General features: G+C 32.2%; 3 protein-coding genes across 4 annotated transcripts; all 3 read right to left on the bottom strand.

The window, feature by feature from the left end:
- Positions 1-1,153: 1,153 nt before the first annotated feature.
- Positions 1,154-2,273, bottom strand: LOC18052378 (cysteine-rich repeat secretory protein 12). The gene has a single exon (XM_006448122.2). It carries the CDS (start codon positions 2,086-2,088, stop codon positions 1,279-1,281), a length of 810 nt encoding a protein of 269 aa, XP_006448185.1. The 5' UTR covers positions 2,089-2,273; the 3' UTR covers positions 1,154-1,278.
- Positions 2,274-9,917: 7,644 nt separating this feature from the next.
- On the bottom strand, positions 9,918-12,930 carry LOC18052377 (probable peroxygenase 4). 2 transcript variants are annotated; one of them, XM_024191179.1, is made up of 7 exons: positions 12,644-12,930; positions 12,420-12,524; positions 12,161-12,246; positions 11,223-11,317; positions 10,562-10,687; positions 10,287-10,433; positions 9,918-10,144 (listed from the first exon to the last, which is right to left on the bottom strand). In XM_024191179.1, exons 1-7 carry the CDS (start codon positions 12,690-12,692, stop codon positions 10,132-10,134), a joined length of 621 nt encoding a protein of 206 aa, XP_024046947.1. In that variant the 5' UTR covers positions 12,693-12,930; the 3' UTR covers positions 9,918-10,131. The 2 variants fall into 2 exon arrangements, with proteins under 2 accessions (XP_024046947.1, XP_006448184.1); XM_006448121.2 differs by having other exon boundaries at positions 9,918-10,141.
- Positions 12,931-21,744: 8,814 nt separating this feature from the next.
- LOC18052376 (ubiquitin-conjugating enzyme E2 variant 1B) lies at positions 21,745-26,220 on the bottom strand. Its single transcript, XM_006448119.2, has 6 exons — positions 26,107-26,220; positions 25,999-26,029; positions 22,913-23,052; positions 22,506-22,631; positions 22,293-22,419; positions 21,745-22,047 (listed from the first exon to the last, which is right to left on the bottom strand). The coding sequence occupies exons 1-6, from the start codon at positions 26,149-26,151 to the stop codon at positions 21,989-21,991; spliced, it is 528 nt and encodes a 175-aa protein (XP_006448182.2). The 5' UTR covers positions 26,152-26,220; the 3' UTR covers positions 21,745-21,988.
- Positions 26,221-26,826: the final 606 nt, after the last annotated feature.

The following is a 26,826-nucleotide window of genomic DNA, read 5'->3' as shown; positions in this document are numbered from 1 at the left end:
CATAATTACTCAATTATTTTATGATTTGAGTGATTGAATGCTTTGTAGTTGGAAGTGACTATTGAACTAATGCTCATTCATGAAAACTTCTTGGTGTTTTTATTATCTCAGTTAATGTGATCAATTAATCACCACACTGGGGACTTGGGGTCATTTAATTTGATTGGAAGGCTGTAGTAACTTTGATTTCACTATAATTAAGTGATAAAAACTTAGTAAGGCTTTTTGGTTTATCACCCTTTGAAAAATTTCAAACAATTAGAACATAAAAATTTGTGTACAAGGCCTGCACCGATCATTACCACTCTGGCAAAAACCTACGGTTTTATTCACAATGTCGAGAGAGCGACTCCTACTATATTTTTATAATTTAGTGAAGGTAGATGCCTTTTTAAAAATGTTAATTGAAGGAGATATGTCCTAATATAGTTTGGTCCTAATAAATTCCTAATTGTGGTTTATGAATATAAACTAATTGTTATTATCTAAAAAAATTATATATAAGCCTTCATCCTTAGCATTGGATTCTTCCTTCATTTTGACCTAAAGACGTTAATTCAAAGTGGGACCTTATAAATTGTTTTTTTAAAGTGCCTTACAGGTTGCCGGACTTGTTAATTTGTTTTACAAGATAGTCATTTGACACTTTTCAAATACCAAATGGTCAGATAGAACCTACTCTGAGCCAAGCTCTAAATCACACCTAATTACAGTTCATGATCCCCTTTCCACTTTTTGATCACGTAATAATTAATTGCCACATATACCACCTTGAATAATCTTGAGAATATTCAGCAAAATAGATTTCAATGGATGACTCTCAAACCTATCATGCAACTTTTGACAAAATCAACCAAAATCCCGAATCTTCTTAACCTAATACAATTAACCCTAGAGAGGAGGTGAATATTGAAAATCTCTTTGTACTGTACTAGAAAAAGAAAAAAGAAAAAGAAAAATCTCATCGATTCTGATCTATAAATTGATATATCACTAACCTGGAATTTAAAAAAATATCGATAAAAATAGAATAGAATGAGAAATATACCATATTCTCCCTAGACAAGTACAGAAATGAAATAATGAATCATACCAACAAATTCAATTAGATCATATAATACATAAAACAAAGTCACTAATTAGTTGGGGACAATTACTTTAGGTTTCCTTCACACACAAAAATGTTAAAAAAATAAAATAAAATAAAAACTGACCATGCCAATCAAAACCAAGAAAAGGTAATTTACACTCAAGTAAAATCATTAGTGATAATAATTTTCATAAAACCAACACTAAATTGATTAAACCAAAAACCAGAAACGACCACCACACCAGGTGGCGAAACGCAAACCGCTTACCCTTTCCACCGTGCGAGTGGTCACCACCTTCCGAGTAGCGCGCGTAGCACTTGGCCAAGAACATGTCACCCCACTTGGCGGCCCCACAGTCCGTTTTCAGCCGTCCGATGGCGTCGGACAAACAATCCTGGCACTCGCTCGCACTCAAATCACCTACGCACTGTGCCACACCGGTGACGTCCCCGGACCCACCAACTCTGTACGGCTTATAGGACCCATCACTCGACCCTAAATAACCCAAAACAGCATCACGCCGGGTCGACGCATCGGAGTCATACCCGATCAACGGCCCACATTTTTTAACAACCACAGTCTTGTCCTCGACGCCCAGAAATGAAATATTATCATATTTAACGAAGCAGCCATCGAGCTGCAAGACGCCACCGCAGGAGTCGAGGCAAAGGGTGCCGAGTTGACTCACGGCGTGGGCGACGCAGCGGCCGCAGTCGGCAGTGGAGAGGTCACCACGGCATTGGAAGAGGCCGTAGAGGGTTTGCTGGCCCTGGATGGTGAAGTTGTTGTAGGAACTGAACATGGCCGAGTTGACAAGGGAAGTGAGCATCGAGTTGACGCTGTTTTCGTAAGCTGAGCCGGGAGTGTACTTTTGCTGGGAGCAGCCGCCGAAAACGAAGGTCTCGGTGGATGAAGATGAAGGGGTTGTGAGAATTGAGAGAGTAGTGAGAAGAAGAAGAAGAAGAAGAATCAGCGAAGGTGTTTGGGTTGAAGCCATGTCTGTGAAGAAGATGATGAGTGAGTGAGTGAGTGAGTGAGACCTTTGATGATATATGATGAAGATGAAGAAAGTGATGGCTTAATTTGCTTGAGACTTTATATTTGTGATTGCGAATAGAAAAGCTTTTTGCAGAGCTAGAGGGTCTTTGCTTTAAGGAGAATTTACGTAAAGGGAGTGTGTTACTTGATATATGTGTATCATCTACTACGTTGCCTTTTATGATTGTTTTTAATTTCTTTTTTGGTTTTTTATGAATTTGTTTTAAAAAATTACGTGGCAGGCTTTATAAAAGGAGAATTTAAATTCATCCCTACGAGTTTTTTTTTTCTTTTTTTAAATTTGGCTTGAAAGATAGATAGTGATTTTGTTGATGTTCACTGACGACCTTATCGTAGGGGGAAGGTTTGTATATATCGAACATTTATAAAATTATGGGAAAGATAACGATGGATGAGTCATTCTCTCATCTGTATGTGTATTTTTAAAAAATCACTGTTGTTTTATAATAAAAACTGAATGTGAGTGAATGTCCGCATTTTGTACAACCATCATAAAAAAAAAAGTTTTGGTAATTTTGAAATCAATTGTTTCAGTGTTTTTGCAAGACTTTAAGGGGGTTAATGAAATTAATAAGATAAAAATTGAATTTCATAGTTTTGGCTAAGAACATCTTCATTCTACTATAGTATATTTAGAACCTCCGTACCTTTTTTTCTTTAAAATATATATATAAAACACTAATTAGGGGCTGAAAATTTAATTTCATATAAGTAGAAAGGCCTTTTGCATATCTTTGTTTCTTTCCTATAACAGAAGACAAAAAATTCGTTATACGTATATAAATTTTACACTAAAATTTGAAAGAACGAATTTTTATCAATCAAATTCGATGCGTCTTTTTCAAAATTTTTGTAACAAATTAAACTAATATCGGCCAAACACTTGTAGTGAATGAAACATCTACTGAGACTGTTCCTAAATATTATGATGAATTATGTGGCATGGGTTTTTCAAATCTTTTAAGACCAGGCTGTTAGATTAGACTTCTCAACAGAGAAATTTACCCTCACAAACACACACTACTCGAGGGGTGGCTCTCATTTTTCTTCGTAATCACATTTTGATCATTTCTAGAAAAAGTCTCCAAAGTCAAGCATACCGGAAGCTTAGTAAAAGTCAATTATAGCCAACAGTTGACCGCACTGATTAACTCAGTTTATGGTCCGCCCCTAGACGAGCCATCTGTTATTGTGTGCAGTTGATTATGACGTTAATTTACTTAATTCAATCACACATACATTTTATTTTCGTTATTTCAGTTTAAATTTTCTAAATCAATCAAAATCGGGCCAGCCTGATGCATCATCTTTATATATACAGGCTCTCTTGGTTCTCATTGGCTGATGATCGAATTTGTTTCTAGTAAGAGCTTTCCATCTCAAGTGGACTAATTGAAAATGAATTGTGTTAGCGTGTGTTATAAGACCGTCGTATGTTATAAAGAAAAAATATCACAAATTTTGGTGAGAGTCTTGCAAACACTACAAATTTATTAACAGATATATATTGAAGCTATCAAGTACTGTTTTCTTTCCTCTTTTTAGATTAAACTCTTATGAATATGATTTTTTTGTTTTTTTTTTGGGTTAATGAAAGGGTTATGTTAACATAGGAATTGGATTTAGTGCTGAGTTAATCTATTTTCAACTCTTCATAATCTTTTGCTACACATGCATGTATAACAATATATGGTTAAGATTTACTTAGTTTTATATTTTTATCTAATAATTATCAATTGTATATTTTAAAAAAATTAGTCAAAAGGTCAGCTCAGCACTGAATCTAAATTTGTTAATAAAACCCTTTGAAAAATAATCCTTTTAATAAATATATCAATTGAATTTTGAGCTCATTATTTATTTATTTTGAGACAGCTAATACGATCATCAAACTACATAATAAATTTAGAAACTACATAAATTTGTTATTTAATGAGTCATGCAGTTAGATGATATAAATGTCTTTTTTATTCGAATTTATGATTGTATTGTTGTTAGATGGAAATGTAATTAAAATAACGTCGAACTGCTTAACTACTCATTGAATGGACTCTAGTTTTTATTTTTAAATTTTATTTTATGATGCATCGAACAAGTTTATGTCGATTCATCTTTTTTTTTTTTTGGTTTTTTGTCCATTCGACTTATCAGTCAGATTTAAATTCCATAGGTTTTTATTTTTGTAATTATTTGATGCATGAGTTAGAGTTTTACTAATTTCATTTTGTGTTCAAATTAATTTAATTTTTTTGTTTGACTGTATTTTGTTTTAGCTCATTATTAAAATTTAAAGTCATCTAAAAGTTTGAAGATAACATAAATATCAAATAGTGATAAATATTCTAAAATTTTATTTCAAACAACATGACAGTCCTCAAGTGGTCAATGAGATAATATAATTAATTCATTTGTAACTTACAAAAATCTTTATCAATCATTTCATGGATGACACATCACATACAGTGTAATTTTGGATAAGATTTTGAGATATATTTTGAGATGTCTATTATTACTGTATCAATATGTTAAAATCAATATGTATTCCTTTTTATTGGATAAAGTGATACTTTAAACTTTCTTAAAATTTGTTTTTACCATTTCAATCCATTAAATTTTTTTAATATGTACACAACAGTAAAAATTCATTGTTAAAGGATAAACATGACATTTTGATGTACAAATTGATTATTCGAGACTTGCACAAGTCAAAAGTAGTTAATTTATTTAATAAAAATCATATTACTCGTCAGCAATTTATTTCTTCTTCTAAGAATGAAATAGATATTATAAACTAAAATGTAAAACAAATCTTAAAAGCATTCTGAAATATCATTCTCCCTCTTTATACATATATCAAATGTTAACCCAAAAATACATTCTAAATAAGGCGTCAAAAATTAAAAATCAATAAATCGATCTAAATGATAAAGTAAATACTTTATATACTGTAAGGTTAACGATCTTTTTCTTATCTTCTTTTTTATCTTCCTTACCTCTTCTTATTTAATAAGTGGCTAAAATTGAGTTTTATATTTATTTTTTCATTTTATTTACAATTAAGTAAAATTTTTTTTCTTTTTTTTACTAAATTATGAAGTCAAGGATAAGCATAAAGTAAGGGGAGGGGAAAAAAAGAAAGAAAGAAAAGATCCTAAGCCATTTTATAGACAAAATTTTCAGAAACTTCTTGGTAGGTGTACAAATTATGACTTTGGACCTACCAAATGAAAACGACTTTTTGAAACCAGAAAAAATTAACGTTTATACTCCTTAGTGATAAAATTGGTACAAACTTAATCTAAATAAAAGAACAAACATTAAAGGAAACATGTTTTAAAACAACAAAATAAGAAAATAGAGTATGATTTCTGGTCAAAATAAATCGAAAAAAAGAAAGAAATCGACAAAGACAAGTTTCCAAGGTTTTTTTTTTTTAAATCATCAACCAATTTTGACTTTCATCATTAGAACCCAGATAAATCAGAAAGTGTATACAATTTTTTAGATATTATATAAATAAATAACATTTTAATCTAGGCGTAGCCTCAAAATTAATATTTCTATCTTTATATATTCGAATGTCGGGTAAAAAATAAAAGATGGCTTATAATATAAAATTTAATGTCTTATTCCATTCCAATAATTTATTATAGTGGTAGAAACTTCGAAAATAGGTCACAATTGTATCGACTCATTTTAATTCTGTGTCACAAAACTATCAATTCCATTACTTTATAAAGCCTTTTTTTTTAAATATTATTTTTATTTGTATACACGGAGGTAGAAGGAAGTACTTCTTTATTTTTACACAATAAACAGCTCTCGAATTGGACTCTAATGAACCTTTTTTAAAAGCAAATCTTTATCAATCTTCAATCTACCTAATTCAATTGACCTCCCATGTCTGATTGCCATTACCACGCAATTTCCTTTTTATTTGATAAATGAAATATTAAAATATATATTGTCCAAATGATTAGCCAAGATTCCCTTCTTAATGAATTGAAATGATTAAACAATCGATGTATTTGCTATATTGCTACGTTTTAATTAGTTTTAGAATTGTGTATGGCTGCATAATTCATACAATACGATCAACGTGAATTTTATGCTAAATATATATATTGTACAAAATTTCCTTAGATAAAACCTTACACATTTGGTACATTGATGCGATAAATGAAAGAGCATGGAAACATCTTCTTTGCTTCAACTGATTTACAGAAGGGAGTGGAATGACCTTTAAGTCCCTAATATTTCTCACTTTTACTACTCATATATTTACTTAATTTTTTTTAAAATTACCTCTGTTTCGTCCATGACCAGAGTGGGACCGATATCTCTTAAAGAATGATGGAGTGTTTAAACAGACTTATCATAATTTTTTTTTCCATTTTTTTTCTTTTCAAACAGACTTCATGAAAACATTCGGTAAACTTAAACAAGGGTTTGATTAAGATTGCCCCAAAACTCACGAAAAATTGATCGAGGCAAATGAAACTTAAATAACCATTATAATGCTTCTTTTTTTTTAAATCTGTTATACACAAATATTAATGACATTATATCACACATTACAATTAATATCATATTATATAACTGGGACTACCGCTATACATTGACACACTGAAGTACCTGCCTAGATATTTTCAACCCTAGGACCACCGCCATATATTGACACACTGAAGTACTTGCCCAGATATTTTAAACCCTCTCTAATATTTCATACTATATAACTGGGACCACCGCCATACATTGACACACTGAAGTACTTGCTCATATATTTTAAACCCTCTCTAATATTCGAGGGGTGTCTACTCCATTCACATTTCGTAAGGGAGCTCTCTTTAATATTCGAAGGGTGTCTACTCCACTCACATTTCCTAAGGGAGAGACTGTCTCCACTCAATTATGTTGATAATTGAGGGAGTACTGAAATTAATCCTCATAAAGCTCTTATAGAGTCTCGAATCCTTACACTCAACATTGTAAGTGTAAGATTTTTCCCATTGGACCAAAGACCCATTGGTAACCATTATAATGCTTTAATTTGTCCATTATGATGAGTTGATGACTGAAAAAGACTCCGTAGGACACGCAAACATCAAACATGCAAACTAGCTTGAACTCGTGATCGAAGACCGGAGACTTGAGTGGTTTTGTCGCGAAGAAGAAACAGCATAAGTAAGTGGCTACATCCATCAAAGAGCCATCAATAAAATTAAAGCAAAGATAATAAAAGAAAGAAAGAGATTGAAGATAAAAAAGGAAGGTCACATTCAATAGCTAATTAATAATGTCTTTTTAGCTTTATGGTTTCTCTTTTTATATATATTTACGTTCGTGGACTCATGGAGAGTTTTGGTTTTGGTTTTTCTTTTTTTCTTTTTGATTTTATGTGCCCTACAGCATTTTCAAAATTATGGCTCAACGTCCGACCAGATGTTGTCATTGTGCTGTGTAGATAAGGTTATGCACGAGCTCCACATAGCCCTCCGCTTTAATTTTTCTCAATAGTTAGGGATTTTAATTTTAGGGTTATTATTTGGTTGGTGTTGGATCGTGCTGTGTCGAGCGAGAAAGAGAGCTTGAGCTGGCCGCTTTGCTTAGGGCTTGCCCATCTCCATCAACATACATATAATGATAAAAATGTTCCACCCCCACCAATTATTTATACCACCACCTTTGTTAAAAAAATCGACGATATATATAGGTCGAATGTGCAACATATGTTGGAATATAATTGGAGTTCACAAACGTGAGGGACTAATCTTCGAAAAGATGATATATATAATTGGAATCTGTAATGTTTTAATTAGCTAAAACCAGCTATATATCAAAATTTTCAACAAAGGATAATTATTATAGCTATCACTAAACGAGAAAGCCATAAAAAATTTGCTTAGTGTTAAAACTCTGATTACTGCACACATGTCAGGGTTGATAAAAAAGAAAAAGTCAAATAACATTGTACCAGGTAGACTGGTAGAGCTTGTAAAACTGTGAAAAATGTCTTATTTTGATTTGAAGAATGATATGCCCTCAATTAACCGATCGCATATGAACAGCCGTTTTACTTTTGTAAAAGGTGGTCAATTTTGCTTGCAAAGATTTGTTAGTGACACAGAATTTTCTGGATGTCATGGTTTCTTTTCAATTTCATATTGGCGAGATGTTTAGTTGATTTTGGGCTTGGATCTTGTTTCTGCACAGAGACTACTACATAAGCTGTGGGAGTAATGGTATTTGACCCCCTCAAGATATCTTTTTAGCCCCCATTTTTAATAAAATTCTAAAATTATCCTTATTAAAATTAGAAAAAAAAATTATTTATTTTTTTCTTCTCTCTAGACATTGCCAATCCACCATTATCATTTTGTTGCATTAGATGCTATCCAATTTTAGGGGGAAAAAATGGTGAAGAAGGCAATTCAAACTTGATGAGTTCAATTTTGACATCATTTTGTTTAAAAGTGATTGGCTTTTGATGCAGAAATTGTCATTTTCGCTCATGAAAAAAGCTTTTAATTCAACTTTCACGAATGGAAGATGGCGAGGAGGATCAGAAACAGCAGCGACAACAAATGTTAGTGACTGGAGTGGTTAGTTCGAAGGTCATTGGATGCTGTTGTGGCTAGGTCTAGGTGAAGACTAAGAGCGACAATGGTGGATGATGCCTATCTTCATGAACGAATTAAGTATAAACTATAACTTGAATGGTAATGACTTACACCAAAATTGTGGTAGTATTAGAATTTGAAAAAGGCATACTGTTAGTGGCAGGAAAGAGTGAAATTTGGTGACCAAATTTATGTAGCTGATATTGGACCCAAAAAAAAATGATGTTAACTATGTTGTTTGCTTTAGCTTTGAAAGTTAAAAATAAATAACTTCTATTTAATTTTAATAAGGGTAGTTTTGGATTTTTATTAAAAATGGGGGTTGAAGAGATATCCGTAGGGGCTTAAATATCATTACTCAAGATGTGGAGCTGCAAAACCCAATAATATTTGGGCCAGAGAAATGGAGCCCAATTGAATTGGGTCCAAAAGTAATCGAATCAGCTTTGAGCCATTGTATTCATTCCGGTGGCTATGGTCCAGTAGGAACGGTTTGTCAATACCGAACGGCTATAAAGGCTGAACCTAGTAAGATAGAAATGACAATCCAAGAAGTAACAAGTATTTAGGTATAGACTTGGAACCCACCTATTTTTCAATAGCCTACTTTCACACCAGATATATCATCGTATAACCTATAGTGTTTTCATGGAATATGATAAACTATTTATATTGACCGAAATAGAAATTTTAAAAAGAACTATTTTGATTCAACCATCTTCTTTTCGACTTGTCTACTTGAATTGTATATTTTGAATATCTGCGGACTAATAGACTATTGAATGCTCAAATTGGTAACTCAATTTCAAAAGCGTTTTTCAAAAATAATATCATGAATGTGAAAATAGATATGGATAATTAAACTTAGATTTAGTATATGCAAATCTATTACTCAATTAAATCGTGAACGTGAGCTTGACTAAAATCACTTGTATTGACCGTCTTGCAATTTTCATTTCGTTAGATAATCATCATAGTTTACAAACCCCCTTGAAGTGTAAGCATCGTTATACCAATTCTAGTATCAAATTAGCAGTAACTAACTTTAGCAACCATCACATATATTGAAGAACGGAAGCATTCTCAAATCCGCATCACACTGATGCAATTCATATGTATCTTTTTTCACATCATCTCAATAAGCCATTCTTTCAATTTCAAAGAGCAATGAAGAGGGACGAATTCAATTATCCAACAAATCATCAAGATACAGGACACTAATTGTACTTGTATTACACTCGCTACATACACACAGAAGAATACTGTATATAATTATTAAACTGAATTTGATTTACTTGAAATCTTCCAAATCTGGGCCAGCCACCAGGTGTGCCCGATCACTGTGTAAATGGTCATGTACTTTATACAGCACTGCAGGAAAGAGGAAAAGAGAGAAAAAGAATAAAAAAAAAAGAATCTGATATCACTTTCTTTCTGTCCACACAATTCATATACAAGTTTATTAATTAGGAAAAAGAAAATTCAATGACTATCAAATGCCAGTCAGTTCATTTACGCTTTCTTCTTGGCTGATTCATGTTCCTTCTCCATATGTTCAAACAGGCTACCATCATAAACGGCTTTGACCGTGTCTTTACGCAGCAAACCGTTCTTGTCCTTGCAAAGGACATACAATATCTTCCATTCAGAGTAGGCAGCAACCCTGCAAATGGTTTCAACATCTTTAAATTCTTGTACAATGCGATCCTCACTATCTGATTTCGTCAAATTGATTAACGAAAATTCGAAACAGAGTAAGTTAACGGAATAAAGAGGAAGAAAAAAACCAACCATCCTCCGTAATCCTTGGGTTCTCTGTTAGCTTTAAGCATTCCCATCAGCTCATCCGATGTCAAAGCATTTGGTTGCGTACATGCATGCTTGGTGAAAATTTCTTCAAACTTTGAAGGAACAAACCTATGAAAAACATTTGTTGTAAATGAAATGATTTGAGAATCAACATAACCAAAATAATCCAAGTGTAATGACCAATAACAAGTATTTTATTCATTCACACAATCTATGATCTGTCAAAGAGCATAAGAATTCACATTAACTTGAAATGAACTATGGTGTTTTTTAAGGTTGAAAATATGTTCTGGCTAACTTGACAAATCAAAAAGGATTTGGCCCTAACCCAGTATCTTCTGTAATTGGTTTTAACATTCATCTTTGAACAAGATCTATTCATTTACTATTAACTTCCAATCGTTATCATGGGTTTACTTGGACAAAACTCAAAAGAGAATCAAGTCTTGAGACTAAGGCTACCCTATGGAGCACGGCATGATACTGATGCACGTATAACTGCAAGATGAATAAAATAATAAAGAATAGCAAACCTTAACAACAAGAAAATTGAATAATATAAAAATGTGTAGATGCTTCACTACTTTTAGCCGACTCTTTCCCTTGTAAGAAACAATATTTAAAAGCAAACTCATAGTTATACCTTCCTTCAGAGTCATACACGCCAGAATCGCTGCCATGTTTGCTTTTGTGAATATTTTTAATCTCAATTGGGAAGAGTAAAGAAGGAAATTTTCCCTACACAACCAGATCAATTAATTATACAGTAATCTAGAAACTTGGGAACGAATGGGCTACTTTAGAGAATAGTTTTTAAGGTTCAAAATAATTTCTGGTAAGCTGTCAAAACCCCTCAATCAGTCCCAAGTGTTTTGTGAGCTAAAGTTGTCGCTCTATCTTAAAGCCTAAGCAAGAAGTTTAGTCCCAGGCGCTTTTCTGGTGATAACCCTTTCTCTTTACTTTTTCTTTTCATTTTAAATTCCTGGATGCACTCAAATTAAATATTTGATTGACCCATTTTTATTGTCCTGTATAAACTACCACATTCATGAAATTAACACCACTCCATTCCCTTGAAAAAAGAAATAATAATGATTTACATAAATAATGGACCAAATTTAGGTAAGGGAATCTAAAACAAATCATCTGAAGTTGTGAACAAAAAATCCTAAAATGTACTCCTAATTTGAAAAACAGTAACAATGAGCTGACACTAGGATCGATAGATTAACACCTTAGCTCCAACATCATACTAATGAAATCACTTAACACATAATGTTTTGGTTAAGATATAAGTATAATCCCCTAGTCCTGGATATATTCAATTTATAATGTATGGCACCCATCAAATTTGGCGTCAATTTCGATGCCTGATTGGTTAAATGGGCCCCGAAATAATTGACCTTATAGAGAGTAACACGTGAGTTTGGTGGTTGACAAGTGACGACACTTTGGACTTTGGTTATAAGTTTCGATTTTTGAGTACACAAATATTAGTATGACTTGCACTTAACAGTTAACAGGCTTTCATGAAAATAGAAATATCAGAAAAATGAAATATGGGATATTTCAAAGACTTACAGGGCGAGTTTTAGAGCTGAGACCCATATTGATGAAGAGGGCAGCACCGGTGGACAAGGGGATGCCGCATCCAATTGCACGGAAACCTATACGATTATTTAATTTAAAACAAATGAAAATCCCATTTTAAAGGAATTTAAATAAAATCAAATTTCATATAAGAAATAAAATAAGCCTATTTATAGAGAGAGAGAGAGAGAGAGAGAGAGAGAGCAGAATTAGAATATAGAATTAGTCAAGTGAAGAAGAAGAAAAGCACCTTGGAAGGTCTCCCAAGGGTATACGATTCCGTCGTGATTTCTGTCAAAGAAAGCTACATGCTTCTGCAAAACGTTCTCATTGCTCGGAATAAATTTTCCATCTTCTGCAAATATTAATAAAAATTTTTTTAAAAAAACCATATTTTATATTACTTAATAAGAATTAATTTTAACAAAATATGCACAGCTCTAGACCAATAAATATATATATATATGTATGTACCTTGTTGGTTAGTTTTTGATGAAGAAACAGCAGGAGCAAGGGAAGCCATGACAGAAGAAGCGTGCAGAGAGGCCGATCAAACTGGACAAAGAAAAGAGAGAAAGAGAGAGTTTGTTTTGATAAAATGAGACGTTAATGGGGGTTTCGGTTTCGGTTTCTGTTTTAAAAATACAGGTAAAGTGACACGATAAGTTGGCAATAAACTAAAGTGAAGCTGCTCAGGCTTGTTTATTTGCTTATGAATTTGGATTCTGTTTTTGTGCAATAATTAATTTTTGCAAGGGAGAGAGAAATGAAACGTCTATATAAATTATAAAGGGCATAAAGGTGAGTCGATTAATACAACACGCGCCTTATATATAACGTTAACCAACAGCTATGGTATTGAGTCTATTGACATCTGTTCTTTCCATTCCGCCAAAAAACCTGGAACTTTTTTCTTTTTCTTTTTTAATTATTTATTATTTTACGCCACGGAGGCACACTCACTTCCATATAGGATGGCAACTAAATCCAGACCCGGACTGAACCCGATAAATTTGATCCGGGTTCAACCCGCACCAAAACAATTTTTATGCAGAATCCGGATGAATTTTTGAGAACCCGCATACTTACGGGTCTGAATCCGGATCCGGGTTCAGGTGAACCAGTAAATTCGGAACCGGGATCCGGATATTATTTATTTTAATATTAATTTTTTTTAGAAATTATTAAATATAAATAAAAAGAAATCCTAGTGTCAATCAGATCCTCTCTCAATCTCTCTCGACCGTTCCTCTCTCAATCTCTCACTCTCTCTTCAACTCTCCTGTAATTTCTCTTCTTTCATATCAGATCCTTCGTGGTGTGGCTATCTTTACGGCATGACTGTCATCACCTTCACGGTGCGGCTATGTTCGTTTCATCACTCGTCTCATCTCTCACTCTATCGCGACCAACAAAAGGGGTTGAAATCCATCTCAATCGCGGCTGAGTTCGTTTCATTTTTTTCCTTTTTTTCCAGCAACTTAAGTACATAATGGCATCATCTGATTAATAACTCTGCTTCTTCTGTTATTATTAATTAACATTATCGCCCAGAAGAGCCTCTGAATTTGAATTCCTTTGCGAGCTTTAGTGCTGAAGAAGCTCAACAGAGCAACGATTGCCCTATTTTTACTGACCGATATTTGGTTCCAAGGGTATTCATTGACGCATGGTCTAATGCTAATGGAGTGTCAAATGGTGATGACCAGATCCACAATATAAATTCTGGTACCAAGAGCTCTGTCTCTTCAAGCGGGAATCTCTCACTTTCTCCTCTTTAAGTCTTTCAATGGGAGGCAACAACACCATTGATGAGGAAATTGGTCAACTACAAATGGGGTTGGGCCTTGTGGAATCTAGTCAAGAGTAACATAATTGTGATACCAAACTTAAGTAAAGCTGGGTTCAAAACCCGGATTTTTCCGGGTTGAACCCGGACCGGACTCAGTTTGAAAAAATTAGGTTTAAATACGGGTCTGGTAATGATAATTGTGTGTTCGGGTCCGGATTCGGAACGGTCAAACCTAGACCCAGAAATTGCCATCCCTACTTCCATACAAAGAATATGTCAAGTTGAGAAAATTGTTTGTTTCTTTTAAGTGACTTAAATGAGCATAACAAAAAAAATAGAAAAATTAAAACTAAAAAGGCAAATTTATTTTTACCCAAATATTATGAAATACTTAAATTTATCCTATTATAAACATAAGAGTAGTGCTATGCATCAAATTCAAGTATTCTATTTATTAACGTATTATGTTAACTTTAAACGGTTGATTAATTTTGTCCAATAAAAATACCTTTTAAAAGTTAGATTTCGATCAAGTGCGTGTAGTCGCACACCTTATAGTGTGCGACTGTGCATGTGGTGATTTATCATTGGTGGAGATATATTTTGTGGCCCACAACTCCCCCAGTGAACACTGGGCACATGTGCAATCGTGCACTAGATTGGAACTCTTAAAAGTTTATAATTATGTTCTCTAAAAAAGATATTTATATTTATAATATTGTTATGGATCCCAATATTTAAGTCTCAATATTATGTGTCTTCTTAAAATAAGATTTTGAAACCAAAATTTAGTTCCATTAAGTAATGGATAGCCTTCTTAAAATGAGATTTTGGCTTCGAGTCTCAAGCATCATATGGTGTGCTTAAAAAAAAGAAAATTAATTTAGATGGTATTAACTAGTATAAAATAATAAAAGCAGAATAATAATATATTCAAAAAGATTTAGAATCATTATAATATTAGGAGAAAAAAGACAAAGCAGGGAACAGAAATTAATTAATTGAAAGTTGCTGCTGAAATGGAAACGCAAGCAAATTAGCAAAAGAAGTAAAATAAAGAAAGAGATTTGACAGCTGCTTGCTCTTAAAGTCCCTCTGTACACACATGCTTTTACGTCACTGCCACTATCATATCTGATGCTTATCGCACCGGATACCTCTATTATTATTTGACCCCGACGTTGGTTGTGTTCACACTCGCAAGCAAATACTATGTAATAATAATATTCACAATAATTATTATTTTATTTTTATATATAAATAAAATAAAGCGACGGCGACTCTCTTCCAACGTCTGCTCTTTACCAAATGCAAATTGAAGTAAAGAGTTGTTATAGAGTGAAATATTTTTCTAATGTTTGGTCTGTTACAGAATTATATTTAATAAAAAAATTCTAATTTTTAATTTAACTTTAATTGTTTAATTTTTAATATTTATCATAAATATAATTCAACAAGTTAACCAGTAAATTTATTTAAATAATTAATACAAACTCATTTTAAATAACTAATAAAAATTATTTTATATAACATACTTTTATTTATAATTAAAATTTATTTAAAACTTTTAACATAATTTTATTTTACTATTAATTTAAGTAATTATAATTAATTTATTTTTTTAAATAAATAATAATATAAAATAATTTTCTCATCAATATATTATAATTTTAAAATTTCATTGAAAAATTAAAAAAAAAAAAAGAAAAATAGAGCTGCCATACACTGCATCCGACGTCACTACTGGCCATTACGACACCGTAGTTTAGTATATAGGACTCTTGAATGACATGAAAATAATCAAAGATGGACTTTTAGATGAAAATTTTCCGAATCTGTGGAAGTTAATAAAACCTTTCTAAATAATTATAACCAGATTTGAACAACATACATTTATTTGTTGACTAATCACGTATTAATATTGTTTGTTGGCCGGCGAGTCTAAGGTATTGGTGATGAGATTGCATGTGCCAGTAACGGCAGCGACCCGACGGTTCGATGATTGTGAAATATATATTTGTATATTTTCATATTAATTAAGTAAATAAATTTATTTTTGTTAAGCTATTTAATCAATATTAAATATAAATAATATAAATTATCTGTAATGTTAAATTGATAAAATAAAATTATAATAATAATTATTTTATAACATAAAACAAGCTAAAACGTTTAAGGGGTAATTTTAGAAGCTTTAGTTTAGTTTCCAACAGAAATGAAATTTGAATTCCTCACTTCTTAGTGTGGAATTTTGAAGAACTCAAACTCTATATTATGATATATATATATATATATATATATATATATATATATATATATATATATATATATATATATATATATATTAAAATTTAATAAAAATTAAATTCTTATACATTGTCCAACCAAATAACAGAAATAAAAAAGAAATTCAAATTACTTTCTTCTCCTCCATCCTCTCATTCCATCCAAAGACCACCTAATATCCTCATCATCTCTCTCCAATTTTTTTCTTCTTTCACTCCTGCCTACTGCAACTTCTTCTTCAATCTTTTTGTCTATTTCTTTTATAACATGTTGAAGTGAGGATAGTAATGGAAGATTTAGCTGAAGATTTTGCATTAGGTTCACCGCAAAATCCAATCCCTAATTAGGTCAATCGCCTGAATAAAAAAATTATTATATATATAGATATATTAAAAAACAAAAATAGATTTACGGTGTCATAAATTAATTTATAACATTATAAAATTCAATTTAAAAAGTTGTAAATTTGTCCCAGATTTTTTTTTTTTTTGGTTTAAACCACCTGATTTCCGGAGACCGCATTGGGCCCCGACTAATCCGGATTCGGGGTGTAGTCACAGTTAAGACTCTTTACCCCTCCCAAATGGTGTGTTTAGTGGGGATCGAACCCCGAGAGCTCTTCCCACTTATCCAGCCTGCGCCGCCAACTGAGCCACAACCGTTTGGTAAATCTGTCCCAGACTTTAATTTCAAATTTAACAAATTCTCTACGTGTATTCATAGGCGCCCATGTCTTCCTCAAAAATGTGGATTTTGATTTCTGGCTGTTGAATAAATGGAACGGTTGCAATTTGCAAATACTTCAGAGAACCACAAATATGGATCCAATCTTCAGTATTCTTAATTATTATTATTTTTTTAATTAGAGAGAAGAAGGAAAATCACTTGATATTGCTTCATTTTCCTTTTCTTTCACTAGATTTAAAACGTTAAAACAAAAATTTAAATGAATGGAGCTAAAATCTCCATAGATCCGACGAAGCACTCGAAAGAAGCCAAATCAAAGCACTCCGACGAAGCCAAAACGAAAAACTCCTATGAAGACAATCAACCACTCCTCCAAGGAAGCCATCAACCACCTTCCATCTTCTTTGCAAGTTTCCAAATTTCAATTTTTTCTTCTTTTCTATTTGTTTCGGCAAAGGTTGTCACTATATTGTTAAAAGTTTGATTTTGCAATTTGTTATATTGAATTTATATGAATTTAATAATGTCTCTTGTTTGGAATAGGATTAATTTTTTCTTCTTTTTTTTTTTAATTTAACTTACTGTCACAGGGCGATGGATTTTTATTTAGTGGATGTCAAATTAATACAGAATACAAACCTTTGATGGATATCAAACTGCTGCAGAATTTTGTGTGTGTTGTTGCACTTTGTTGTTGTTTGATTGATGTGCATTTTTTGCACTTTTTGTTTGTAAAAATTAAGATTATTATGACCATTTGCAAACTCTGGATCCATTCTAAAATAAAGTACATAATTCCAAAATCAATCTACACTTTTTAAATGCAAATAAGTTATCATATTTTCAAGATCAAGAAGTACAAGTCTTTAACTCAATAATTTAAACAACACACTGGTTATCACCAAGATACATCAATGAAAGAAAAGCAATGCCGAATACATTTTGGTCCTTAACAATTTGATAATTGGTTTGCATGTCTTTGTCCACTCTTCCAACACTTATCTACGTTTGAATTTCCCTTGCATCCATCAACTTGATTCTGACATTGAAGCCACAACTCATAAATTCCATGTTATCGTACGTCTTACCTAATAACATAATAGAGGGAAAAAAAAAAGGTACAAATAACATTACTGCATATAGCATAACAAAATAGTAGCAAATTTACAAAAATTAAACGAGTTCATATCATGAGTTTGTTTCTGGGGCGCCCATACACCCCAAAACGCATCTTGCCAATTAAGGTGTGGATCACCCCTTATAAACCCAACATCTCTGTCCTGCTTTTGCCGATGTAAGATTTGTCTAGGGTGTTACATAAATCCAGTGAAAGAGAAGGGAAATTAAATAAATTATCACGTGATTTTGCTTTTTCTCTCTAAAAAAGGAAAAAAATTTAAGAATATTAAAGATGAGACCCACATATGTGCGTCTCGAAAATGTCCGCAACCGTTCCATTTATCCAACTACTAGAAATAAAAATCTGCATTTTCAAGAAGACGTAGGCGCTCGCGGTGGACATCCACTATATATATATATATATATATATATAAATGAAGTAAAATAAAGATGCCACTCAGAGATTAAAAAAATAAATAAATTTTAACACATTAACAGATAAAAAAAACATAATCTCCAATATATTGAAATTTATAATTTTTTTTAAATTTTAGTGGCATCCTCACTAATCTATGTTTTTCTTAATTGAAATCTACTTTTATCTATTTTATTTTTGTTGTTTTCTATATATATGTATATTATTATTTAATATAGAAATATTCTAATCAAGAATTTCTGATCATATTAAAATTAAAGAAAGCTAAAACATAAGAAAACACACCGTAATATATTTTGTACTGGAGTATATATATATTTTATCTTTTAATTTATTCTTGATTTTAATATAATTAAGGATCTTTAATTAGAAAACACTCATATTTGATGATTTAATTTGAAAAATAAAATAAATAAACGCAACAAAATGCTACCTACCAAAAAATACGTCAACATTTTATCTCAAGGTCTCAACAAATAAATTAATCATAGGCTAGGGCTTGGATTCTCCGTTTTGCACGTCAAAAGTCAAGAACCATTAAGCTCGAGTCTCGAGGCTTGTAGTCGCAGTCGGCTCAACGCGATATGGGGCCTTGTCTGAAACTTAAAATTGACATAACCGCATGCAATATAAAGTATTATCTTATACAAGTCAATACTTTTTTTTTTTGAATTATAGGAGATTAATGTTCAGATTATAACTCATATTATATGAGATTTATAACTGATATTTACAATCAGACAATTACTGAACCTAATTTATATTAATTTTTATATAGCAATGCCCAAATTTTATCCTCTCTAATATTCGAGGGTATCTACTCCACTCACATTTCGAAAGGAAGAAGATTGCCTTCACTTAATAATTAAAGAAAAAAATAAACCCCTACATACATCGCGGGAGCTCGAACCACTGCGCTCACAATTGTGAGTGCAAGGTCCTGGCCACTGGGCCATGGCCCAGTTGATTGTAGAAGTCAATAGTTATCAATTAAACAAAACGAAATTGGGCATATGTGTGCATCATTGATGATGAATGGCATGGGCTTGGCAGCTTGGTTTGGATAGCGAAATGGGAGGACGATTTGTAATGAACATTTTTTCTACCAATTATTTTCAACAAACTAATTTATTTATTTTTTAAAAATAAGTCATTTGGATTTTAATAATCTATCAGTGAATATACTTGAAAAAAAAATTGAAATTTGTAAAAGATTGGATGTTTGATTGAAAGAAAGACTTTCACGCCAAATTGGAGGTCCCTTCGAATCTCTTTATAATGTCATACTCATACACGGTTCCAGAACTACCACATTTTTTGTATTTTTTTGTTGAAGTTTTGCCAGGCGAATACGATGCTTTGTTGCTTTACAACAAGGCCATGCGAATTTGGAGGGGCTTCGAGTTGCTCAACGTGTGGCGCATGGAATCATTAAGGCTGTGTTTGGTAGTATTGTCGATCAGTTGTAGGGTAAAGCTACAAATACTAAAGTATTTAATAAAAACAAACTGCCGTTATAATTTAAATTTTAAATTAATTTAATCTAGCAATTGTGTGATGAAAGCCTACAATATTATTACTACTTTTGTAAAAAATTATATTTAAAAGTTATGTTTATAATTTTCAAAGTTATGCTTACAATAAACTAACAACTTTTATTTTGTAGTCATAGTTTTTACTTTAAAATAATTATTATTAGATGTGATATAAAAATAATCAGCTGTGAAGAGAATCAATTAGTCATTTAATAAAATTTATTTTTAAAACTGTTATGAGTTTTAAAAGCAATAATATATTAAATAAAATATAAATAACTAAATTAGACATAATATTGAACAAAATTTATTTACACATTTATAAACTTGTATATAAAATTTTTTTATTGTGTATATATTATAAATAATGAAAATAATATTTATATTATTAGTTTTATTTTTTTTTATTTTGTCATCTCAATATAATTAGTAATAATAATAATCAATTTAAAATTAATGATTTTATTTCCTAATTAATAAGGATGATTTTAAAATTTTATAATATATATGGAAATGTATATGAAATCATATTAAGTATAAAACTAAATTTTAAAATCAAAATTTTAAAAAATTACTTTTATACTTTTCAAAACTTACTATAGAATAGGGTGACTTTGTAAAATGTGATTTTTAAAAAGATTTACCAAACACTAAATTTAATTTTTAATTTTTTAAAAAACTACTTTTAAGTCTTGCAAAAATAAGTCTAAAAGGACCATTAAACCACACAAATATAATTTTTAAAATATAATATTTTAATACCAAACAAAACCTAAAAATAAAATATAAACGAGACGTAGTAGTGGTTCGAATAGTGATATCTCCGTTCCCACATGCACCAATTACCTTCGATATTTTTTTTCTTAATTAAATATACATGAAATGTTTAAACGGCGCCAATCCGTCAAAATAAATATTCATCATTCTCAAAATACAATCCCATTTAATTTAGCCCTTGCCCAAGAAATCGATTTTATTGATTTCATATGATATTCGGCTACTTCCACCACTTTGTTTGAAATAAAAGCTAGGGTCTAGTTATGGTGCAACTGTAGTACCATACCAGAGCTACACCCAGCCATTGGATCCAGCTATGGTGACAACTATAGACTGGATCCAATGGCTTGGTGCAACTGTGATATGGTACCACAGTTGCACCATAGTTTTGCCCTAAAAGCTAATATTGTAAGGATTTTGCTATGTTACAATTAATGTAACATACACAAGCCACAAGAACCACACAAACATGTGGGTCTCATAATTTGTGTGGTTCTTGTGGCTTGTGTATGTTACATTAATTGTAACATAGGGACTCCCATATTGTAATAGTATGATACCTTCAACTAATCATCCACAACTTGAAAATCAAATTAATTGTTCACTGCCATTATCCTTCATCCATTATTGTTCTATCTTTAGCTTGAATCCCACACTTATAAAAAAAGAAGACTGCCCGAATTGGGAGGTTAAAGCCCCTGAATTGCCAGGCAACCATACTTGCTTGTGATTCCAAAAAATTGAATAGAAGGGAGATTAATTGGTTGCTTACAAGTTACAAACTAGTACCAACAGCACACGACTGTCATCATATCATTTAAACTTTCTATATTACATCTTAAATCGCAAGATCAAAGAAACAAGAGGAAGAGAATAAAAATCCATCAGGACACGCAAGCTTGGTTACATTCTCAAATGTTTTGGAGACAAAAGTCAAAAGTCAAAAGTCAAAAGTCGTGTTACTCCACGCACAAGTATTGATTCAGGCACAACAAATCACAAGATTTTGGGCACATCGTTGATTCACAGAGGGTACATTTTTATTTAGCCACCATTTGATGGAAGTAAAGACAACTTTCTCAGACATGAATATATATTTCATGGGAACTAAACCAGCAGCAGTTGGAATAATCTAATTCATATAATTATATACATACATTACCATGTTCATACATATCGCAGTTGGCTTAGAGGATACAACACTTCAGCACCAACCCCTTGTGATCCATCCTTGCATCTTCATTACCTGCAAATGCAATTTTGTAAGCTTGAAGATATAAATTAATTCTTTTGTGCATGTAGATATGTATATATCAATTATCTTTGTTTCTTCAGCCCCCATCAGGCTGTCCTGTTTTCCCTTACTTACCTTTTTTTAATGGGGGTGGTGGGGTTGAGAGAATTAGTTCACATTAACAAATTAAATACTGCATAAAGCTGATATATAAAGATGTTCAACAAATAGAAGGCAATAATTCAAAGTTGGCACACCTTCAGGAGGTTGAGCAAGCTTCCAGTTTTGTGGAGACATCATTTCTTTCTTCAGTTGAGTCAATATGTCCTCCATTGTATACTCCCTTTGCCAATTGGCAAGCATAGGGAAAAGACTTGGTTCAACCTTTTATTTATTTACCCATTAGTTTATCAGTTTCAACCATATTGCAAGCATATAACATCAATGTCTTGAAGAGTAACATCACTTACCATTCCTGTCTCCTGATTGACACAGGTCATGTTTATCCGGGTCTGAAACCTTACACTTGGTGGATTGTCCGGATAATCCGTGCCACAGAAAAGTTTCAACTGGTAGATACGTCCTTCATGAACAGTCTGATATGCAGAATCAATAGACAGAATAAATTTTCCTCTCCAAAAATAAGATCAAGATGGGATACTAATAACAGAAAAAGAATGTTAAATTATAAAAAAACACAAAGTCAACAAGGTGTCAATAGGGTGCGTTATACAATTATAGATCAAGACAGCTCAAAGTATCAAAAGCTCAACAAAAAATCAGGCCATGCATAAGGGAAGAAAAAGGTTTCTGAAAACATCCAAGTGCAGAAGAAACAACTTTAGGATGTGTAGCTACAAAGCAAGATTGAACATACATTAGGGGGACCTATAATTGTCCCAGTCCATGATTGCATTAATATGTCATCAGCATCATCCATTCCATAGCTGACAGTTCCATCACCAATTCCCTTTTCCCCCCTCTCAAGCTCTTCCAATAATCTGAAATTCCTAGGCACTGCAGATATCCATAATTTCAGTCACGCCTATTGCAACTAATAATACATGGAATTTAAAATCAACAATTGCTAGTAAGGAGAAGTCTTCCAAAATAAAAATCACCATATATTTGCAAATAAAGATTGTAAAGAACTGAAATGTCAACTACACTACACAGTTTACATAAAAATCACAGAGTGGTTCAGTTGAAGCAGTGATACAATGACAAACAATGTGTTAAAACAATTCAGAAAAAACCTACAATTGTTTCTGCAGCTTAGGGACACTGGCACATCTTCGATAACAATTCTTAAAAAAGAAATGTCATCTGTTTAATAATAAACATTGCATGCAATGAAACTTGTATCAGAGACCAAAATTTCAGAGTGAGAGTAGACAGGACTTGGCCAAAGTTCAAGGTGGCAAGGAGGCTACAATAAAGTAAAGAGAAAATTTAAAGGCAGAGTTCAAAGTTTCAAATCCACCGGTCCAACAACAATTTGGTAACCCTCCCTTTAGAGTAAGGGGAGACTAAGAGGCTATATTCCTAGGGAAGCAGTGGGAACTGAGAGAACAAAAAAAATAGAGGTGTTGTTGAAGAACAGAGGGAAAACGTGGATTTCGGTGACAAAATGGATTAGTAGTAGTAGAGAATTTCAGTGAAGACAATATTAATATTCTAAAGAGAAAGAGAACTTACTCTTGAAGACAGAGAAGATATTCAGGTGTATGAGAGGAAGAGCAGGTTCAAGGAGTTGTTACCAACTCTGATAACACACTCAGGTTTCAATTCAGTCAACAAAACATAACATATATATAACTACAGAGAATTTTCCTTCATGATTATATCTACTAAGTTACTTCTAAGCCACTTTATTTGATTACTTAATTATGAAAAACGTTAAGAACCTGAGACGGAAAAATGTCTAAAGCTTAAATACTAACTGAACTAGCAATTATCTAAGCATTCCAATATGTTATCATGAACTTCAAATGATAAGAAACAGCAGGTGTGCTATCCTAATGGCTATATGTGTTTAAAAGCAGCTGGCTCTAGTTAGCTGCGCTGTAAAAAAATGATGCTGATATAGGTCAGTGGGCACTAGCCCTAAGATCCCATGAATCTTATTTGCTGGCATTCATTTCCAAATTGGAAGGCATTTTCTCAGCTACACTACAGCTGCTGCCCGCTGTACTGGTCTCAGTAGTATCATGATCAACCAAGAATCTGAAAAAGTGTTACTACATCAAGGAAGCCCAAACAGGCTTAAAAGTGGTAGATGGTCTCTTTCCTATAGGCCATGGTTAACGTGAACTTATAATCAGGGACTGAAACTGGAAAAACTGCTATTGCTATTGATACCATATTAAACCAAAAGGAAATGAACTCAAGGACCACCTCTGAGAGTGAGACATTGTATTGTGCCTATGTAAGGGAGGGATGCCATTTGTAGGAGAGAAATAGTGCTTTGATGTTTGAACCTCTTAAGAATCCTATGTACCATGCGCTGCTAGCAATGGATGCCTAGGAACGCGAAGCATGAATTCACTCTTTTCGCTGGTAGTTTGAAGGCCGCGATTAAAGCCCAAATAATACTAACAGCTTGTAGGTGCACTACATTAGGTAGTCAAATTGTAGTGCTAAAGCTTTTTGTGATGCCTCCTATTGTTATATTATACAATCATGACTAAATTTAGCATGGGCCTAAACTATGTCATCTCTGGAGCCAGCCGTTCAAGAATCAAATTGAACGTCTAATTGATATTACATCATCGATTTTCTGTCACTGAAAGCGGCAACTAGCCTAGGGTGTTCTACCACATCAGAAGCAGTAACTAGCCAAGTAAGAAATAGGAAGAATATTCTTTCACAACTCCACCTCCCTACACTAAGATGATTTAGACTTCAGCCCTGTCTGGTGTTAAGATTGGGCAGTTATGATTTTGACTAAAGTGTTTGGTAAACACTAACTGCTGTGGCTTGAAAGCTAAGTTGACTTGATCCACTACTTGTATGATGAAAAACTTATAATATCTTTACTATTTTTGTCAAAATTATTATTTAAAATAAATATTTACTACATACTATCAACTTTTATTTTATAGTTACGGCTTTTATTTTTCACAGCAGCTGACAGTTGCAGGCTTGTATCTTAAAAAGATATAGCACCTTAATACCAAACAAGGCCTAAATCTATAAGACCATACCCAACCACACCAAGCAGGTGATTTAGATTTTTTTTTTCTTCCCAATAGAGAGTGAAATCCCCTCGTGGATGACAATGACAGCAACAAGGCTCTTGGCATTTTGGCTCCCATTGTCCTCCACGTGGACTATCGCTCTTCAAAAGTGATCTCGCCCACTTGATCAGCTTCCTATAAAAATGTTATATATAATATATGTAGGAATAGCCATGACTCAACAATGTGAATCTAAGAGGGATTATAAGTATTAGATAGAAATATATAACATATAACATGCAAATAAATGCAGGTGCAAGATGTCACAGCAAGTCAAGTCAGCTATATATAATATATATAACTTTTTAAAATCCAAGAACATTATGGCACCTGTTTGTAACATCAAATGAAATCACCACAAGGTCAGTTTCATCATGAACGTATAAGGTATGTACACTATCCACATTAAACGCACATTACCTTTTTGAATATATGACAAAATCATTCTACAATTAGAGTATATATTACGAATTTTGTTAGGTAATATGCCATAATTAATCCAAAGAAATTCACAAACAAAAACACAATAAACAGAACAGACTTCCATAAGCTAAGGATCCAACAAAATTTTCAATATATACAAAAATAAAAGAATAAATTAACAAGATCGTAGCTAAAAAAACCTAAAAAAAAAATTAGGAAATCCTCAAACAGAGCTCCGGCAACATTGAAATTCCAACCAATTGGAATCGAAATACGAATATAATCGAAGATGAAGACTTACCGACGACTGATGATCCTTCAGAGCCCATTTTCTGAGAAAAAAATTAGAGTGAGTAAGGGTTCTGTTAACAACTAACGCAACTGGCGATGAAGATAAAAAAGTACTGACGAGAGAGGGAAATGATTTCGTGTTAGGCGGTCTGTGGTGGTTCATGTGAACTTGCAAATCACAGCCTTTCGCTTTGTGATGGTCTGTTTTGAGTTTTGACTGTTTTGCATGGGTCGGTTGTTTATTTATTTATGCTATTTTTTCTTGGGATGATATTCCTCTGTGGCTTTATGCTACATTTTTATTTACTATATTACAATCAGATATTTATTTGTAGAGTAATTATATAATAAAAAAAATATAGAATTCAATACTTTATGATATAAAATACATTATATTAAAATGTAATTTTTTTTATTTTTTATTTATCTTTTATTTTAATAAAATAAAGAGTTATCTTATTATCAAATTACTTTGTATTTATATGTTACTAAGTAAAAATAGGAAATGTGGGAGGATAAATTATGACTTTTGAGAATTATAGGCTTATTTAATTTTTTTGGTAAACAACAAAGACTACATTTTTTTTTCCAATTACAAGACAATTTATTGAAATTCAGGGTACAATAAATTTGTCTAAATATTTATCTGAACCCAAAATGGATTGGATATACTTACAAATATTTAGAAGATTATCAATCTCTATGGGAATAAAAAAAAGGAGGTGTTTTTACACTAAGAGTCTAAGACATCAATACAAGGCCTTTAATAAACTCTATTAAATAATCTGGGGTCAAAAACTTGTATGATATTAATTGTTACATGTGGAGTAGTTTTTCA

Source organism: Citrus clementina, unplaced genomic scaffold (genome assembly GCF_000493195.1).
Source record: "Citrus clementina cultivar Clemenules unplaced genomic scaffold, Citrus_clementina_v1.0 scaffold_2, whole genome shotgun sequence".
Lineage (NCBI taxonomy): Eukaryota > Viridiplantae > Streptophyta > Magnoliopsida > Sapindales > Rutaceae > Citrus > Citrus x clementina.
Note: the sequence above shows the minus strand (reverse complement) of the source record. Positions and strands in the feature narration are given on the sequence as shown.

What these genes read in the sequence shown, in the direction of transcription:
- LOC18052378 (XM_006448122.2), bottom strand. Translation starts at nt 2,088, where the DNA reads ATGGCTTCAACCCAAACACCTTCGCTGATTCTTCTTCTTCTTCTTCTT.
- LOC18052377 (XM_024191179.1), bottom strand. Translation starts at nt 12,692, where the DNA reads ATGGCTTCCCTTGCTCCTGCTGTTTCTTCATCAAAAACTAACCAACAA. An exon ending in TCAGCTCTAAAACTCGCCCT is followed by an intron (nt 11,318 to 12,160) that starts GTAAGTCTTTGA and finishes CTGGTTGTGTAG; the next exon opens with GGAAAATTTCCTTCTTTACT. An exon ending in GTGTATGACTCTGAAGGAAG is followed by an intron (nt 10,688 to 11,222) that starts GTATAACTATGA and finishes TGTTTTTCATAG; the next exon opens with GTTTGTTCCTTCAAAGTTTG.
- LOC18052376 (XM_006448119.2), bottom strand. Translation starts at nt 26,151, where the DNA reads ATGAACCACCACAGACCGCCTAACACGAAATCATTTCCCTCTCTC. An exon ending in CGAAATCATTTCCCTCTCTC is followed by an intron (nt 26,030 to 26,106) that starts GTCAGTACTTTT and finishes TTTTTTTCTCAG; the next exon opens with AAAATGGGCTCTGAAGGATC. An exon ending in TGAAGGATCATCAGTCGTCG is followed by an intron (nt 23,053 to 25,998) that starts GTAAGTCTTCAT and finishes GGATATCTGCAG; the next exon opens with TGCCTAGGAATTTCAGATTA.